At 44.9% G+C, this 19,374-nt stretch overlaps 1 protein-coding gene across 1 annotated transcript; it reads right to left on the bottom strand.

Moving 5' to 3' along the window:
- Nucleotides 1–13,763: 13,763 nt before the first annotated feature.
- Nucleotides 13,764–17,850, bottom strand: LOC128800778 (kelch-like protein 24). The gene is made up of 3 exons (XM_053966218.1): nt 16,929–17,850; nt 15,778–16,189; nt 13,764–15,555 (listed from the first exon to the last, which is right to left on the bottom strand). The coding sequence occupies exons 1-3, from the start codon at nt 17,848–17,850 to the stop codon at nt 15,243–15,245; spliced, it is 1,647 nt and encodes a 548-aa protein (XP_053822193.1). The 3' UTR covers nt 13,764–15,242.
- Nucleotides 17,851–19,374: the final 1,524 nt, after the last annotated feature.

The raw sequence follows: 19,374 nt of genomic DNA, 5'->3' as shown, positions 1-19,374 counted from the left end.
AGATGGAGGAATTTGGGTGTGTCCTGACCTTCTTCTCATCCTCCATGTCTTGGTGTGATGGACACTTTTCTATTGGTTTAAGGCAGAAATTCACAGTCTAACATAGATTATGGGAATTGGTGATAAATTGTAAACATACACACGTAGTTTTGAGTATATAAGGTGGGAGCTGCTCGAGGGCAGAGTGCCATGGCCTCCTTGCTAGACAGAGCTCGGCAGGTCAGAGAAAGAATGTTATAGATAAGGAAAAATAAACAACCTTGAAAACACAATCGGACACGTTCCAGGCTCCTTCTTTGGCTGCACGGGCTAAGGGAAGCAAAGACTCTTTACAATCTCGGGGTCACCCTGACCTTCAGAACCCTGAGGAATTGACACCTCTGGACTGCTCAGGAGCACAGTAAGGAGGATCAGCATACATTCCAACACAGAGGCATGCTCTGTGTCCTGTTGCCTCAGCAAAATTAATTATTGCTTATTTAGCCATCATTACTGTTGTCTCCACCCCATCTTTGCTTTGGTGCCATTGTGTTTGTGAAGAAAGAGCACTGACCCAGCAGAGGCACCAAGCCTTGAGTGTGCGCTGGAGCAGCACTGGGAGCCTTGGGCTGTGACCTGGGCCAGATGTGGAAGCACTCTGCCGGTGCAGGGGCTCTACATCCAGCACAGAAGACGGCGGTGGCAGCATCTTCCTGTTGGCTGACCCTGGCTGTCAGTGTGGGCACACACGTCCTCTCCTGCCAGAGCTCCTTCCTCTTACAGAGCCCTGGCTCTGCCCTTGGGCAGGGCACTGGGAGTGAGCAACAAGCAAAGGCCCAAAGTTCAGACCAGCACCACACTAGAAGGCTTCTACATTCTGCTGGGCAGAACCCCAAAGAAGGTGAGTGTCCCCTGTGTCCCATTGTCCCAAAAGCCCAGGCGCAACACCTTCTCTCTGTCCCCAGGCCAGGCCAACCAATTACTACTGTTTGCTACCCTTCCACGGAAGAGATGTATAAGCAGATATTGCAGCAACTTCCAACATGTTCAACAGCTGCAATCCCAGCACCTCCTGACCTGCTGCATGTCAAACACAGCAGCTGCTGTGAGAGCTGCTGGCTCTGGCAGGAAGGCAGCCACCACCCCTTTGGGTAGAGTCTATTAAGGCTGCTTATTTTTGGCAGAACTCCAAGTCCTTCAGAATCACAGAATCATTTAAGTTGGAAAAACTCTCTGAGATCATGAAGTCCAACCATTCTCCCAGCACTGCCAAGACCACAGCATGTCCCCATGCACCACATCTACACATCTTTTAAACCTCTTCAAGAATGAGGACTCTACCACTCTCCTGGGCAGCCTGTGCCAGGGCTTGAAGTTTTTCCAATCTAAACCTCCCCGTGCACAACTAGAGGCCATTTCATCTTGTTCTACTTCTGCCAGTGAGTTGTAGAGAGCAAGAAGGTCACCCCTGAGCCTCCTTTTCTCCAGGCTGAGCCGCTGCCAGCTCCCTCAGCTGTTCCTCATCAAATTTGTGCTCCAGATCCTTCCCCAGCTCTGTTCCCTTCTCTGGATAGGCTCCAGCCCTTCCGTGACTTTCTTGTCATGAGGGGCCTAAAACTGAACCCAGGATTTGAAATGCCTCAGCGATGCCCAGCACAGGGGACAGTCACTGCCCCGGTCCTGCTGGCCATGCTGTGACTTGTACAGGCCAGATGCCATTGGCCTTCTTGGCCACCTGGGCACACCTGGGCTCATGTTCAGCCACTGTTGACCAGCACCCCCAGGCCCTTCACCGCTGGCAGCTTTCCAGCCACTCTGCTCCAAACCTGGATTGTCCCATGGGGTTCTTGTGATCCAAGGGCAGGGCCCGGCCCTTTGCCTTGTTGGCCTTGGCCCACTGATCCAACCTGTCAAATTGCCTCTGCAGAGCATTCCTGCCCTCCAGCAAATCAACATCCCACCCAGCTTGGTGTCCTCTGTGAAATGACTGAGGGTGTCCTTGATCCCCTCGTCCAGATCATTGATGAAAATACTAAACGTGACTGGCCCCAAAACTGAGCCCTGGGGGAAATTATTGGTCACCAGTCTCCAGCTGGATTTAGCTCCATCCACCACCAGTCTCTGGGCCTGGATCATAACTCACACTGATGCATGGATTTTAAAAAATAACTTACTTTAATCACTATGAAGCTTTGTCAGATTAATTATAAAATGCTCATGAGCTCATCTTTACATTAATTTTAATCACAGTTTATAAACCTTAACTCTTGTCATGTTATTTGGAATTCATGCAGAAAATGAGAATAATGGAATTGATGCCTTCGAGCCTGTGACTGACACTTCAACAGCTGAATGGTTTACTGACATTATGGAGTGAACCATGTGTCTGTTTCTTTATCTTTACAAGTTGAAACTTCTTTCATCTGCAGGTTTTCCATCGGTAGCTGATAATTATAAGCCAAAACTGTATCAGAGATTAAAAAGAATATATTTAGACTTTTACGGCCAGACATTACATCCCATTGTGTACAGTAGGCAAAACTTAACCAGGGAGAGGCTGTGCTTACTTCTGAACCTGCGTTTAGATATGTCTGAATTGGAGTTTTAAAATGGCCAAAACAATCTGGGAGTTCACAAATGCAAAGAGAGTTGATACAATTTTTTTTTTCAAAGACAGGTGTACTTTGGGCAAAGGTAGACAGGCAGAAGTGTGCCCTGGGACCAGAGCTCCTCCTCCCTCACAGGGAATGACAACCTCCAAAAGGCTCAGTCCTTCCTCCCTGCTCTGTTTTCCAGAAGGAGCTGGTTGCATTAGCCAAGCAAAGTGACCTGCCTATCAGAAAGGTGGAGACCTGGTTCAGGCACCGGCGAGCCCAGGACCACCCCAGGCTGATGAAGAAGTTCTCCGAGGCCCAGCAGTTGGGTTAGCTTTTGGTGATGGAGACCTCCAACAAGTCTGCACATTATCAATACTCTCTGCCATGTCCTTACCCCAAACACACTCCCAGGGAGCTGCTGTGGCTGCAAGCAGAGCCTCTGTCCCACGAGGCAAGGTCCCCTTACTGCACACAGAGCCACGCTGCAGCACTGCCAGCTCCCTCCCTCTCTCCCTCTCTCCCTTCCCATTTTTACCTTTGAAAAGTTAAATTTGCCTCAACAGAGTCTACTGGCTGTGATGGGGAATAGGTTTACATCTCAGATGCTCAGAGGGATTTTGAATACCAAAGCCACTTAAAATGCATTAAATTTATTTTCAAAGATGATCTTGATACAAAATTGAAATTTTAAGATAGTGTCAGCATGGATGGTTGGGCAGAAAATGAATCCATGAAGTGGAGTTAGGAGGCAGTGCAAGCCATGAAAGTGGGAGATTTAAACCGAACAACAAAAGAAAGCACCAAAATCTTCACAGCTTTCCTTTTCCCTAAGTTGTTTGCTCTCTTATATTAAATCTCCTGCACATCTTAGTAATACATGGAGTCAGGGTGGAGAGAGGAGTCACCAAGTGTCTTGATCAAGAGAATCAAGTTATCTCTGGTTCTCACCTTGAGGTTTAATGCTATATGTACATAAAGACACCCATCAGGTAAGAGATCTACTCCTCTTCCCCCTCTGAAAAAGAAACTATTCAATGCTTGAATGTAATTATGTTTTTAAAAAATATATTCTCCACCTGAAAGCTTGTGCAGTGCTTCCTGTAATGAACAAAGTTCCTGATACTCCCAGGCAGGGCCTTCCTAGTTCCCATGGCAACACTGGAACAACTACTAACTCTAGCTGAGTACCGATATTGAAATGTTAATTAGCTAATTGCTCTGTTTGTTTTCTCTAAACTACCTGGAGATAACCAGCCTCCCACCCCCCATGCTGCCATTCTGGGACTAAAATGCAAATTAAAAAAACCCTTGGGATCATGGGAGTATTTTTAGGGGATAAAGACACCTCTAAATAAAGAACTAAACACAATAGAGCGGGCTAGACAAATGCCCTAGCTGAGGAAGAGGGAAAACATCCCTTGATCGACTTTTGCCCATCACCATCACCTACAAAAAAACTAGACTAGAGTAGGCTGGGGGAAGCAGGAGACAGAAAGATGGAGAGCCCTGGTGCTGCCACCAGGGAAGGAGCAGGGACAGCTGTTGTTCTGGACTTCAGCAACAGACTCTGCACGCCACGCCTCCTTACCCTCTGGCCACTGATGTGCCACAAGGAAAGCAGGGACAGTTGCTGCTCTGGACTTCAGTGACAGACTCTGCATGCCTCCTTCCTTTGGGCCACCTGGGAAAAGTACAACCGTGGGGATGAGCTCTGTTTGGGTCCCCTGGCCAGCTGATCTTTTTAATAAAGAGTTGAACATTAATAAAGGCATTAGCCCTGTTCATTTCACTTCCTACTGCAGCACTTCTGAAGAAATAATAAGTCCCCCAGTATTCTTGTGCCATCACTGAGAAAAATTGGGTGCCTTCCACTGTCTGGGGTGTATAAGCATTTGATAGGTGATCTACAAATATCCATACAACAAAAGGAGACGGGGAGAGGGATCTTGGCAGTCTTACTGTTGTGTTTGGTCATAGTGTCGTGCTTTGACATGGAAGTGAATTTTTTTGGGAAGTTGGGTCAAACCAATCAGTGGTCAGGTTTGGATATTGGCACCTGGAGTGACCACTGAAGGCATGGACACGCCTCTAAGCACACAGGGGGTTAAAAGCAAGAACTCCCAGGGGAGCTCTCTCGTTGGTTCTGGTCAGAGTGCAGTGCAGACTCTCCCCTGCCCGACCTCAGGCTGGGTGCAGGAGGGGAAGCCATGCGGCCTTCTCCAGGTAGGACCAGGGGGCTGAAGGGACTGGAACCAGGCGGGCCCCCTGCAGACAGAAGGGTGGAGAGAAACGGAGATGCCTTTGTTCCCCCCGCCAGAGGGAAAAAGACAGAGAGCCTGATGGCACCTGGAAATTTGCCGGCAGAGGAGAAGGAGAAAGGGGGGGGATGATGCCCAGTGTGGGAGTCCAGAGTGCTGGGCAGAGATTTCAGCCATCCAGGGAGTCTGAACTTTTAACCCTTTCCTGGGAAATGAGGGCTTTGTAAAATATTACTCCTCCTTGATTTATAGTGGAAGAGAGACAGTCCGGGACCTGAGATGTTAGAAGAAGAAATATTTAGGTGGGAGGAGATGATGAAGTAGCTTTTAGCTGGACTTTTCTTGTTAGCCATAGACTGAACCAAATTCTCCTGCAATAGAGACTGCATTTTAAGGGGATGCAGTGGTGACCCAAGGAGACTTGCTTCGGCAACCACCAGCACAGGAATGTAATCTTGTATTTTTCCCCATTTTGCCTGCAGGTATTTAATTTGGATGGGTTATAACAGTGGCTGTTGACATGGGTGTGTGTAACAAAAAGGAAGTTTGGTTGTTTTTTTTTTTTCTATGTAAAAGACAACAAATGAGAGACAGAAACGGGAATAACAGAGGTCTGCTATGGCTTATACCCCCACCTTCCCTGCCTATGGAGTTGCTTCCCATAGCAGGTATGTGTGATCTTCTCAGTGGCGAGTACAGTGGTCAATCCAGGCTTGCCCTCTGTTTCCCTTGTCACTCCTTTTTACTAATAATTTTTTTTTTGGCAAGTCCTTTTTGACACTCCTTAACTGTGGTTTCCCACCGCTCGTCAGGTTTCTCTCAGTCAACAGACACGGATAATTCCCATACACAAATCAAAGTTGTTTTTTTTTTTTTACTTCAGTTGTTTTGAGTTCTATCTGTATAGGGGATAGATTCAGTACTCGATACCTCTTGCAACGAGAACATAGATTTTGTGAGCTCTAATACCAATTATTCCCATAATTTGAACATTTACTTATAACCCAGTTAGCGTGTCCAGTATTGGGATGAATCAAATAAAGTATGCAATATAGTACTAATTGCAATTTCCCTTCTTCCTTGTACAAGTCCCAGGCTAAGGCCGGAATATAAGAACTCTTTGATTAAAATAGTCCTGATTTTCCTGTTTGAAGTGGCAGTATTCCTCTCCCAAGGAGGTGTCGGAGACGTCTCAGGGCTTATTCAGGCAGTTCTTAAAACTAGTGATGTAAGCTTTGCCTTATTTCTCAGTTAGGTGTTATTCTTTGTACCTTCTTTGGATCATTTGGGTCTTCCCAAACTGTTACCACCCAGTCCCAGTTGAAAGTCAATTTGGTATCACCAGGTTTAGATGTGATAGTCCATTCTTCAAGTTTCTTCACAAGTTCTTTGATTTTGCTGGCATGAATTCACCCTCTTTCTGTGATTTGGATTACTGATTTAGTAGTACCTGGAAAGGACTTCTTAATAACACAATGTTAAAAGAAAGACAGTACTGCATTAACTATTACCATTAGTTTTCTTCAAAACTTCTTGGGTTTAACTAAAACTGTTTTTCTACAGCTGCTTCTTGTATCCAGCTGTGTTAATAGCTGCAGAGGCCAATTAAACACTAGGCCAATTCTAACACGAGATGTATCACATCTCTTGCTTTTTACTTTTTGGGTGACATTTAACTGTTTTAGCCTTACAGACCCATTCTTTAGAACAAAAGCCTCCTCTTCTTAACAACAACAAAAACCTAGAAAAAAATCTTGTCAAAAAAAAACCCTACTTTGTGAGGTTTTGGAGTGCCAACTATTTTTGCTTTAATCCTTATCTCTTCTTTTTCACAGCTTTGCGTTTAACTGTGTTCTTGGCCTCTCCCCTTACCTTGTTGTCACTCTGTCTAGCGGGGGAGAACTTAAAGACAGCCACGGGCATGGTGACTTTGGGGGCTTATTTCACTATCTCTTTCTCTCCCTTTCTCTCCCTTTCTCTCCCTTTCTCTCTCTTTCTTGACTTACATGCTGGGGCAGAGGCTGCTATCTTGGACTCGGGACCCTGGCAGGCTGGGAGCTGCCCCTGGCAGCTCCGCCACTGAGCCAGCCCGCTCCTGGGCAGCAAACCCGCACAACCCACGCCCAGCCCCGCTACTGGGCCGGCGAGCGCCTCTGGCAGCTCCTCACTTCTCTGGGACCTTGGCACAACCCAGCCAGCCCTAAACCCCAGTGGCACCTCGTGCTGTGCCACTTCTACCAGGTGGGCTAAACACTGGGAATTGCTGCGCTATTCCCATGTTTCAGCTCCTGCCGCAGCCCCTGAGAGCAGCCAAACACTTCTTTTAGCACTAAGACATCATCACTCTACATTCTAACATCTCGGAGAGGTGAGTCTGCCAATCACCCCTCCCCCTTTTTCAACTTCTTCTGCAAGCATGCAATTCACAGCACCCTCCACCAAGGCTACTAGCCACTCACAGCTGACACAGTGCCAAAACTAAAGACTTGCTTTGCTATCACCATAATTTTTATTCACAAGCTTGAAACGGTGGCAGGAACAAGGTAAACTACAACTTACTTCCAAAGTGACCTTGCCTGCACCAAAAAATTTGAGGCAATGTTAGTTAGTGCAATGCAATTCACAACCAGAGTTTTTCTATTCACAGATTTCTAGCCACAGCTCTCAAGAAATACCTCACTACCTCCATTTTACTGAAACAGAGGAATTTAAGGAACTCTGTCACTAAAAGGCAAAAGAAATGGTCAAACATCAGAACAAGCACTTCTTCCATCACCAATTGCTCAGGACACTATGAACTCACCCCTGGGCAGAAACATTAGTTCTGATGACACCCTTGTATTAACATCCTAGGTCCTCTGAGGTAAAAAAGGTATTGTGGCACCAAATTCAATGGATTGAAAACATCCCTCCATAAGGCATAGAGTGGAGTAATAAAGCTAAGGTTTGATTTGGGAAGGGCATCTGAGGACACAGAGCATGAGTTTTACAAATCCATATTTTGAAGAGGGAATGGACAAAATATGAGTACAGTGGGGGGACAGCAAGTAAGGAATTTGTCTCTGCAGTACCCTCCCTTTGACTGCTAGGAAACACTGTCCAAAGAGGCTTCTGTGGTACAAACAATAACTGGATGGGAAGAGGCATTCTTGAATTTCATAATAGGAAACAGCACCTGAGCACTGCAGTGGTGAAGCACCTTGCCTGCAAACTCACCAGAGGCAAGCGACTGCTGCCACGCTGCAGGGCTACCTGCAGCACAGAGGGAATTATGGCCAAGCCCTCCTTGTAGACCTGGATAAACCACACAAGGAACCCACAACTACTTCACAGCTCTCTAACTCACTTAAGAAATAAAACTACAGCAAGCAGAGATCTCTCCCCACTATTTTTTTGTTATGTGTGTGTCACACACCTACAGTAATGTTGAAAGTAACAAATTAACAGGTTACATTAGAAGATACTGAAACCTTTTCTTCGTCTAGCTTTGTAGTTCCCTTTTATACATGTAGTCACCTCCAATTCTGGGAAAAAAATGAGCCTTATTTTTCAGAAGGGCTATGCATGCACAACTCTAGCCGCTGTTCCAGGTGCACTGCAAGTAATTAGTACTTCTAGAAAAACTAACAAACAAACAAAACAAAAACTAAAAAAGCAAAAACACCTTTGGGTACCTGAAAAAGGATGGCTGGAAGGAAAAATGTTTCTCATTGACCTACTAATCAGCTGGTGTTACTGTTAGTTCAACTTTACACATTGAGAACCACTTGATTGAATAACCTGGCCTCGACTTAAAATAAATTAAGACTAGGTTTTGCTATGTCACAGCTGTAAACTAGTTTTTCAGTCTTAGAGTACAGCAAGTTACGTATTTGAAGATGAAAAATCACAATGCAAATTGGAATAAATAGTTTAAACTACTTGTATACAGCAAAGGGAAAAGAATTAGCTGAATCAACAGCTCCATGAAGACATCTGCTCCATATGAAGCATCCTCCCCTATTTCTTTCTCCAGCCCAAACTTCCTTGTTAATTTTTCTTTATCTTCTTGACTTAATTTTAAAACTCTGGCTGTCATCTTCTCATCTTTTGGGATAACCCTTATTCTTAATTTCACTTGTAAATCTCATCTTAATAAGTTGCTACCCTCCCCTGGGACTAATAAGACATCCCTTAATTCTTAACAAAGCTTTTTCCACATCAGTTTTAGGATCTATTCCGGAATATTGTTTTATATTTCTCCTAAGTCTGTCTAACCATTTGGTTGGGGTCTCTTCTTTCTCTTGCTGTGCCTCAAAAGCCTTTTTCCTCGAGGTGCTGCCCCTTCGGGCCGGTCGGGCAGCCGCGAGCAGCGAAGTCACGCCTGGGACAGAAACTGGGGCTTGAACATGCGGCAAGCCAGGACCTGGGGTAGGCGCTGGGACCGGGACAGGCACCGACACCGGGGCCGGCAGAGCTGAAGGGTGCAGCTCGCTGGGACTTGAAACCGGCGCTGGGGCCGCAGGTGGTGCAGGCGGGAATGGGAAGGGAGGGGGTAGAACTTGTAAAGTTCCTCTTTTTTCCTCTTGCTCCCCTCCCTTCTCCTCCCCTTTTTTCTTTTCTTGTTTTGTTTCTGGGATTTCTGACACCTTAAAGATTTTTTATTTTCCTAAAATCCCCTGTCCAACATGTGGCATACTCTCTTTCTTCTGGATTAGATGGCTCCTTTGAGTTTACAAATACATTTAGAGCCTGACAAATCCATCTTTCAAAAGAACCATATCTAGGGCAATAAACGTGGTCCGATCTTATTTCCTTTGTTGGCCATTCGAGCGTACAAAATTGTATCATCTTTACTTTGTCCTTTTTTCTTGTACAAGGGTTATTCTCCCAGTTGGCTAACATAACTCCCAGGGGACTATCTTGGGGTATCTCGGTTGATAACTTCTTACTCCTGGATTTCTTTCCTGTATTCTCTTTACTGGATTTCTGTCCCATCTTTCAAGTTTTTATCTATTCACCCCCCGCCTCTGTTTTTCACTTTCCTCCGAGGAACTATAATAAAGCTTAACATGAACAATCTACATTACATATACTTTCATTTGTCCACATTTGCTCAACATTATTTGTCGCTTACTCTCATACACCACAAAACAACCACGACAACAAGGTCACTGGGCAGTCCCGGTGTTCTTGGATACCCCTCAATCCAGCTGTGTTGTAAAACAACCACAACAACAAGGTACCTTTACACCTTTCTCTGGCCAGTCCCGGTGTTCTTGGATACCCTTCAATCTAGCTGTGTTGTTCCCAACCCCAGATCCTCTCAGGCTTATACTCAATTCTGGGTGCTTTTGAACATTAATATCTCAACCCAGCAACCTTAATTCTGGGTGCTCTCGAATATTAATATCTCAACCCAGTAAGCTTGAGTCTGGGTGCTAACAAAACAACTATGACAACAAGGTACCTTTACACCTTTAGGTGTCCCTGGCCAGTCCTGGTGTTCTTGGATACCCCTCAATCTAGCTGTGTTGTTCCCAACCCCAGATACTCTCAGGCTTATCCTCAAACCGGCAAAATTTTTGTCTTCCACTCATTTCAATTTACTCACCTTTATTTTCCACTCACTCTCACACACACATTCACACTTCTACATTTTCCTTTATTTTATTGCACAGAGGAAGGAAACGTCAGCAAACCTCTTATACTTACACAAAGGGATTTCTGTTACCCGAGAATCGCGGATCGTGTAAGCCCCACCCTGACCCCTTCCACCTCCCCGAGGTTTGGCTACCCCTCTTCCCTAGAGATAGCCTCAGAGTCAGGGGTTCAGACCTCCGCACCTTGCCCGATCTGGACTCCCCACCCCCCTCCCCCGGGGGAATGGGTTACACGACTACTTTACACAGCCGCGGTGCTAAAAGGTCCTAGGATACTGAGCCATCCTTGCTTTGGGGGCAGCCTCTCTGGGCTTCAGTACCGCCAGGCCTCTGGGAAGTGCCCTGAATTTAGTTGCCTCTGGTGTCAATTCACCTTTGAGGCTGGCTGCATGCGACTCACACCTGGTGCGAGTCACAGCTTCCCCCTCACGCCGTTTGCGGTGTTTTGCCTAAGCTCCCACCCGCGGGGACTTGTTGGTGCGGGACCCACCCTCACGTACACAACAAGACAAAAAGGTACCTTTCTCTGGCCAATCCCAGAGCTCTTGGATATCCCTCAATCCAGCTGTTTTCCAACGCCAGATCCTCTTGGGCTTATCCTCAAACCGGCAAAATTTTTATTCCATCCTGAGTACTCTGGAATTTTCCCCAATACCTTTTATTTTTCCCCAATAGATTATGCCAAGAAAACCCTCTTTAAACCTTTTATTAATTAAATTTTTTTTCCCAATTAATTACCTTTTTTATTTTCCTCCCCCACCAAGGGGTCCCATTCTTTCCCTGAGACCAGTCCCAATTTCCCGTGGGGGTTTCTCTCACTCTTTACCACTCGCTTCGTCTCTTTACTGGCCGCTTTTCTCGCGAAAAAGACGGAAACGCAGCATGGGAGACTGCCGCTCTCGCTTAGCAGGTCTGGGGTAACCAGCCCACCTCTCATTCACACACAATCATCCCCACTTTATCCACCCCCGTCCCAACAAATACTTACTTATCCTTTGTCCCTGGTCTTTGTTCTTCGTGTACACTTTAGTCTTAGGGGCTAATTACCGCGATTTTTTGGGAATCTCTTCCCTTTTCTTTGTTTTATTATCTTCTTTTGTCCATCGGATCGGAACCTGTGTCTGTCGGTCACACCAGGGGAGAACAGTGAGGCTGCTTAACAGGGCAGGACGCGTCTCCCTCACTCTGACTCTCCTAAGGCACTGGCAGAGAGGTGTTAAGAACCATCCTCTGCTACCATAATTGTGAAAAATGCCAATCACTTGGTTTTTACAAGTTTTAAAGTTTAATAATAATAAAATTGTTATAAAAATAGTAATACAATTAGAGTAATAAAAATTTAGAGTTAGGACAATTACAAGACAATAAAAAGCAAAGAGTTATGGACGTCCGGATGCTCTCAGGCACTTAAGCCACGACAAGCATGCCTTGTGAACAAAGGAATCACCTTAAAAGCAACAGCCTGTTGCATATACAAAACACTTCATGATTATGCATATATTTTATTTAAAACAAGAACTTTGTCTGGTACTTGTCAAAAAGTTTCTGTTAATTCCCAGGCACCTTTGAGTCTAAGTCAGGCTTGAAGAAGTTCGTTTCTGTTGATAAGGAAAGCCATAAATTCCTCTCCTCTGGAAGATTTAGGGGTTTCTGTAATTGTTATCCTTGTGCGAAGAATTCCTTGATTATCTCATCTCTTTCTTGAGCTACTTACAAAGCATCTTACATAGTATAGTTTCTATTTTAACATTGTGTTATAACCTAAAAATACATTCAACACACTACTTGAGAGAATTAATACAGCATAACTTTCCAACATTACACATATAATATTCATTGTAACTATTGCGTAAAGCCAATCATAAAATATGCATTTTTCACAATTTTAAATGCTTAATTAATTTTGTTAACTTAACCCTAAAAATCTCTGTTTCAGAGATGAGGTGTCTAAACCTCTGAAGAGGGGAGACTCCAGCTGCTCCCAGTTCTGTTTCAGACAGACCAGGGCTAGTCCTGGCTTTGGACTGACCTTGTCAGTATGTAATGAACAAAGTTCCCTGGGACGCAGATACTCCAGGCGGGCAGGGCCTTCCTAGTTCCCATGGCAACACTGGAACGGCTGCTGGCTCTAGCTGAGCAGTGATATTGAAATGTTAATTAGCTAATGGCTCTGTTTGTTTTCTCTAAACTACCTGGAGATAACCTGCCCCCCCCCCCCCCCCCCCCCTCCGACATTCTGTTTTCGGAGAGCTATCTCACTTGTGCCGGGCGCTGACATACATACCCACTTCATAACTACCCCAGGTTGTGGAATCTATTTATTTATTCCACGTATCGCTTCAGTCATAATTCAAAAGACCCATACAGTCTCCAGGGCACAACTGGCCTCTGGGCCCAGAGAACAGGCCCAGCCTTGGCTGCTGCAGCCCCATCATGGGACCCCCAGCTCTTGGCAGGGAGCTGGCAAGGAGAGGAAGCCAAACCAGACCTAGAGGGCTCCATGTCTGCAGGCCTGCTGTCCTGACAGAGCTGTCACAGTGGCAGTGAAACATAAACTTTAAGGGATTTAGAGATTTTAGAGGAGCTAAGATTTTAGTTAGAGATAAGCCTTACTAGAGTTAATTAAAATAAATTAGTAGGCCTTGATGAACTTAAGAGTTAGTAGTTAACTAATAACTGATTGCTTGTCAGCACAATGTTTAGTTAGCTGGGTTTGTAATGAAGAATATAGAAACTGACAAATAGCTTTTAGGAACATAAGACAATTGTGGGCCTCCTCTGTTCTGAAACCAACCAACCAAGACAAGGAATGGGAGTTCTACCAAGGTTCATTTGTCATATTTGCATTGAAAAGGTAGAAAGGTCAGAATGAGGAAGACTTCATTTACTTCCTCATTTTGGGACCCCTCCCCATGAAAGGGACTACTGACCCATTTCAAGGAACAAACTACGCATGCTTAATAGCTTTTGGAATGATTAGTGTGATAAGTTAGAGAAGACTCTTTGTTCATCAAGACAGAAAGGAGAAGCCTTGTGTAGATAACAGAAAATCAAAGGAGAAGCCTTGTGTAGATAACAGAAAACTGCCAGACAAACTAGCTAATATGTTGATTACTTAAGCTAGTTGTGTAATTAGAACTTAGGTGGAAAAGACCATTACAGGGCCGTGGACTTTCACCAAGGAAGAAGAGAGAAGCCTTCGTCAAACGACCACCAGAGAGTAGAAGACGACCCCCTAGCAACAGAGGGCGCAAGCGCAGAGTACACCCAGCGATACCGCGGACACGGAAGAAAGAGAGTATAAAAAGACTGCGGGAAGGGGGAAACGGGGTGAGCTGTAGGCGGAGCGGGGACTCCCCGGCTGCACCCAGCGCTGTTTGCTTGCCATCGCTTGCTGTAATCAATAAATTTCTGATTGACTCTTGAAAGGCTGAACAAATTATTCGCCTCTATTTATAACAATCAGCATACGAAGCGAGGAATGGGATGTACCAAAATGATGAATATGTATTTGTATTTTGGGTATTCAATTCTTGTGTGGATTAAAGGACTCTCTAATCATTTGAAAGGCGCGGTGTGTATTTGGAAGCTATCCCACACGCTGCCTGGCATCGCAATGAACATACACTTTCTAACTTTAAACTGTTAGAGAGTTTTTGTCCGTCACAGCTGGATATCGGTACTAGATCAATATCCATATTTCTTTAATAAATCAGCAGGGCTGCTTTTCACCAACATCTCTCAGTTTTTAAGGCCTCTCCCCTTCTCTGGAGAGATTAATCATTCAATTCAGGAGCTCTCTTGTTGTGTCACATCAAAGAACAGACTCTGACAGCACAGGAAGACAGCAGTGCTTGCAGTGCAGCCTCCCAGCTCGCTTCTGTTGCACCAGTGGGACAGTCACTCTCTCTCTCCACATTTGGGAGGCCTGAGTGCCCTTGGAGATCAATCCCTACCGCCCTAAGGCCATAGTTCTGCCCAGGAAATGCTCTTTCTCATACATAGTCTTTAATTACAGCTATGTGCAGGACCCTGCTCCTTGCACCCTCATTTTAGTGCTTTGGGATGGGCATTTTTATTCTGAGTCTCTGCAGCTGTGAACCCAAAGAGGACAAAGGAAACTGAAGCCAGATTCTTAAGACTCAGTGTGCAAATGTTTGTCATCACATACCTGAATCCATAAATCCAGAACAGTCTCCCTCCTTCTGTGGTGCTCTTCAGCCTTGAATAAAGGTAATTTTAGCCATAATTAACCTGTGAAACTTGCTTTTTTCAGGCTAAAATGGTACTGATATTAAGTATGGCTTGACAGCAATTGCTGTTTGGGTTGTTTTTTTTTTTTTCCTTTTTTTGCTCTGTCCTACAGCACTATGGGCTTATAATCCTGCTGAAGATTCCCTTGACACCCATTTGGTTATTCAAATCCTATGATATTTTCTAACAACGAGGCAGTGATTTTCCAGTTGTTCAAAGGACAGAGAGACACAAAGGTTAAAGGTCAGAACAGCCCATTATTGAGCATCAACCCTAAGGAGTTTATATACCATAACAATACCAATCACCAGGTCAATACCATCATCAGGTAATTTTCAATAATGACCTGTAACCTTTGTGTAGACAAAGATTGCACTGGCTTTTGCTTCAAGTTCATTTGTCAAGTAGGAAAAAAAAGGTAAAATTACAAAGGAACAAAATTTTAAAATGTCACAGGCCAAAGTTGATGCAATCTAACTCCCTTCAGCTGTAAAGCACACGATCTTCCACTCTTATGCCCACGTATCAAATCTTCGCACAGAGACACAGCCATGAATAGGAAGGGGGCAAGGGAGTTTGTTATCTATGACCTGGCACACATCAGTGTAGGGATCAAAGAGGACTACAATGGGGAGGGTGCTGTTTCCCTTCCTCTGTCCAAGGAGATAAATTTGTCCATTCACAGTGCTGCATCCCATGAAGAACTTCTGGGTCAAGCATTCCTCATTCACCTGGGTCCATTCATCTGTCTCCACATCAAATCGAAAAGCTTCCCCTCCTACAGTGTACAGAGCCCCATTCAGGGATGTGATGCAGAGGTCATACCTGAGAGAGAAGAAACCCTTGATCAGAATCAACAGAAAGATTTGGCCCCTGAAATATTCAGGATGACCTTGGTCCTCAAATCAGTAGTCCTGTTTAATCAGAGCATCACAGAAGTGTTGCAGGGACAGGACTTAGGGATTTCTACACTATAACCTCTTCTTGGAGCAGGACCAACACTAGAATCCTTCATCTTCTGCCAGGTCCCAGAATATTACTTCTTACCTTGGAAGAGGTGAGAACGAGATGACATCCCAGCTGTCTGTCTCCGTGTTCAGCCTTTGCACTCCATCATATACATGTCCATTCTCATCCAGGCCACAGACCACATAGATGCTGGTTCCCACACTGGCCGCGTCACCTCTCTCCACAGGCTGAACCATAGGACTCATGCTTTCCCACTCTGACTCCATCAAAGCCATGCGCTCCACTGCTGGGATTATCCCTTCATCTGTGCTCCCTCCGAGAACATACAAGTAGAGCCCTACTCCTACTGCACAGTGGCTATTGCGGGACTTCTTCATGGCTGGCCCTTCCAGCCAGCAATTCTCCAAGCAGTTGTAGATGAGCACCCAATCCACACTGTACCACACAAACTCATCCCGGAAATATCCTCCTGTCACAAAAAGGAAGCTCCCTGGAAACACAGCAAAGAAAATACTAGTCACATGAAGGCTAAAAATTGCTCCTGACATCTGGGGTTCTCATTTCACCCTGGGCTGTACTGATAAGGTGCAAGATGAGAGAAAATCAGTTTGCAGTATTTAATTTCTCATCTACACAGATAGATTGGGCCTACAGTATGCAGCCAGTCTTTCTAAGCCTGCTCCAATTTTTTAATAGAATCATGGAAACACTGGTTGGAAAGAACCTCAGAGATCTCACTTCCAAACTCCTTCCAGAAATGGGACTATTACCAACACTAATACAGGAAGCCATAGTATTGAGCTGGTTTGAAAGTCTCCAAGCATGAAGATTTCCCAACATCTATGGAGAGTTTAATGTAATGGCAACTATAAATCAGAAGTCGCCTGTCATAGGTCTAAATCACTACAAAAGAGAGGCCAAAAAATACACTGCTTAAAGCCAAGTCCTTAGATGGATTCCAAATAAAGCCAAGGTAAGGAGCTTGGTAGACTGCATAGTTTCTGCCATATGAGAATAGCATTGTCTAGCATTCTCCCAGGACTAAGGAAGACAAAACCGTTCTTTGAACAAATATGAACACCAATATTAATGAGGTTTTAGCAGTGCTGAGCACAACAGTTTTACAGCAACAGTTGGACTCCCTGCATATGCATATATGGACAACTGCATATGGCATTCAGTCTCAACTTCTGTTTGCATCTGCTCAGTCTCCCTTCTCTGTAAATTACCTACTGCTGCCACTGCATACTGGGTGAGGTTCCTGCGCTGCAGTGGAGAACAAGCCTGCCAGTTCCCTGTTTTAGGTTGAAAGAGAAATAATTCTTGCTGTTCTTTGTCATGCTTTCCTCCCAGGACATATAAGGTGTCATAGCTCCGGCCAGCATAAGGACACAGTTTCGGATTTTGCCAGCTGGGTGGGGGACAGCTGTCTAACTTCTTTATTAGTCTGGAAAAGATATCTGTCTCTCCAGCACGCTTGCTGCGTTTCACCAAGATATCAAGGAAGGACAAACTCAGAAAAGTGACCCTGACTTCGCCCATCAAATCCAGAAATTCGTCCTCTCTTGTTGCTGGGTCCTCCATTATCCAAATCATAATACTGTCAAAAACCACATCCTCTCTTGAAATGAAGAGGTCATCACTCTTCAGGAGCTGCACCAGCATTTCTTTGGGTAATGCCTTAAATTCTTCCTGGCATATCACATCCCCCCAGTGAGTGAGAGCCACATTCATAGCAGACACATACAACTCTGTAAAGGCAAATTGCTGTGAGTAGGTCATCAGGCCAAGGCAGTTTGAAACATGCAGTTCTCTCTCCAGAAATTTCTCACACAACAGTTTCACCCTGTCAAACTGAAAAAAATCAGCCGTTTCCAGTAAGCTGGTCACATTTTCTTGACCTATGAGCACTTGGGCTGTGCGAGTGAACTCAAGTAGTGCCTGAAATGGCACTGCATCAACCCCTTTGATCACTATGTGCTGTTCAGAGCTCTCTCTTGCTCCTCCAAAAAACATGGCTTCAAAGTATCGACTGTGTACTGAAAGCACCCTACGGCTGACCTGGAAAAGTCTCTCTCCAACCTCAAGAATTGTGTCCGCAATCATTTCTGTCTGAGGTCCCAGCTCCTGTGGCTCTTGTGCAGGCTCCATGCTTGTAGACTGCCAGGCAGTTAATTTTAACTCAGTCTTATGCAGCCCTTTCCATCTCTGGAAACACTATCCCCCTAGCTAGGGGAAGTATGAGATAAGCCAATCTTGTCCTAAAAATAGAATGTTTTCTACTCTCCTGCTTTCCTCTTCTGTCTTTTCTGCTGCTTTCTGAACAGCAATAGCAGAACAGCAGTATAACCTAAAAAATACAGATTTGACTGGCATCTACTTTTACCAGGTAAGGCCACAGCAAATAAGGGGAGCCAAGCAAAGAGCCTGGGCTAAAAAGAAAAAGCAGGAGAAACAACCAAAAGATTCCTAAGCACTGAGTAAATACAAAGAAGTTGTAGAAAATACTGAACCTATTTGGAAAAAAGCAACCATCACATCACTTTTTATTACATATCTAACTTTATACTTTAGTAAGAGAGAAGAGGAAGGAGTGAGCCCCCATTCAAACCCAGATGGCTTCACATGTTCAGTCATCCTCAATCTGAAAGCACTAAATAAACACAGATGTGGGACAAAGAACAGCTAATGCCACAGTGATTTTTTCCAAAGCTGTTACGTGAAGAGACTTGCATAGGGACCTTGAAGTAGAGTCCCTTACCCAAAGAGCCCATACCAGCAAGACTCGCTCCCAGTTCTTGGCAGAGCTCAGCAAACAGAAGCTGTGCCAGTGTCTCACCATGCCACCATAAAAGCTTTCTTCCTTATTTCTAGTCTGCATCACCCTTCTTTTAGCTTAAATCATCACCCCTTGTCCTATCACAACAGACCCTGCTAAAATGTCTGTCCTGCATCATTTTCATATTCTTCTTTTCAGGTACTTAACTCCCAAGTATAACCGCAAAGTCTGTGCTGCAGAAAAGGAGAGCCATGCAGCGCACAATGAAGACCAAGCAACCGACCAACCCCCTGAGCAGGAAATATTGGGAACGTGCCCCTCTCCAGAGTTTACACACTTGAGCCATGGCTTCAGGCAGATCTCCCAGCGCTTAAGAGCTCAGAATCCACCCCAGAGAACCCCAGCAGGTCTGTTTCTGATGCTATACTTAAAGAGTGCAAAAATAGTGCAGCACATTACCGGTATCAACAACAGCAATCTTTCTCCCACCTAAAGGACAGTTCAAGACTATACTCAGGCTGATGGCAAACAAATTCTATTCCTCACACTCTAAATAAAGATTCTCTTTTGAATTGTGCAGGTTCACAAGCAAGTTTTGTAGCATTAGAAAGAAACTAGGTTGTGAGGAGCACAACTTTATAGACAGGTCTGCGAGCCCCCAGATTAAAATCCAGACGCACCCAAGTTCACACAGGCAATACATTACACAAAACACCTGGTCCCTAGTTTTAGAGCCTCCTGGAAGTCAGATTCACTAAAATGAAATTTACTCTAAGCTCCCACCCATTTTGGAGCTGACACAGGAAAGGTTATGCATGCGAGAATGATGCTGTGGCCAAAATAACCAATACAACCTGTACCTGCCATGGGTTCTTGACAACCTTCAGAACAAAACT

This window comes from Vidua chalybeata, chromosome 27 (genome assembly GCF_026979565.1).
Source record: "Vidua chalybeata isolate OUT-0048 chromosome 27, bVidCha1 merged haplotype, whole genome shotgun sequence".
Taxonomy (NCBI): Eukaryota; Metazoa; Chordata; class Aves; order Passeriformes; family Viduidae; genus Vidua; species Vidua chalybeata.
This window is presented reverse-complemented; position numbering and strand designations above follow the sequence as displayed.

Excerpts from the sequence above, each read along its gene's own strand:
- LOC128800778 (XM_053966218.1), bottom strand. The coding sequence starts at position 17,850 with ATGGAGCCTGCACAAGAGCCACAGGAGCTGGGACCTCAGACAGAAATG. Across the intron at positions 16,190-16,928 it reads GTATGCAGTGGCAGCAGTAG|GGAGCTTCCTTTTTGTGACA; the intron begins GTAATTTACAGA and ends CTGTGTTTCCAG. Across the intron at positions 15,556-15,777 it reads TCGTTCTCACCTCTTCCAAG|GTATGACCTCTGCATCACAT; the intron begins GTAAGAAGTAAT and ends CTTCTCTCTCAG.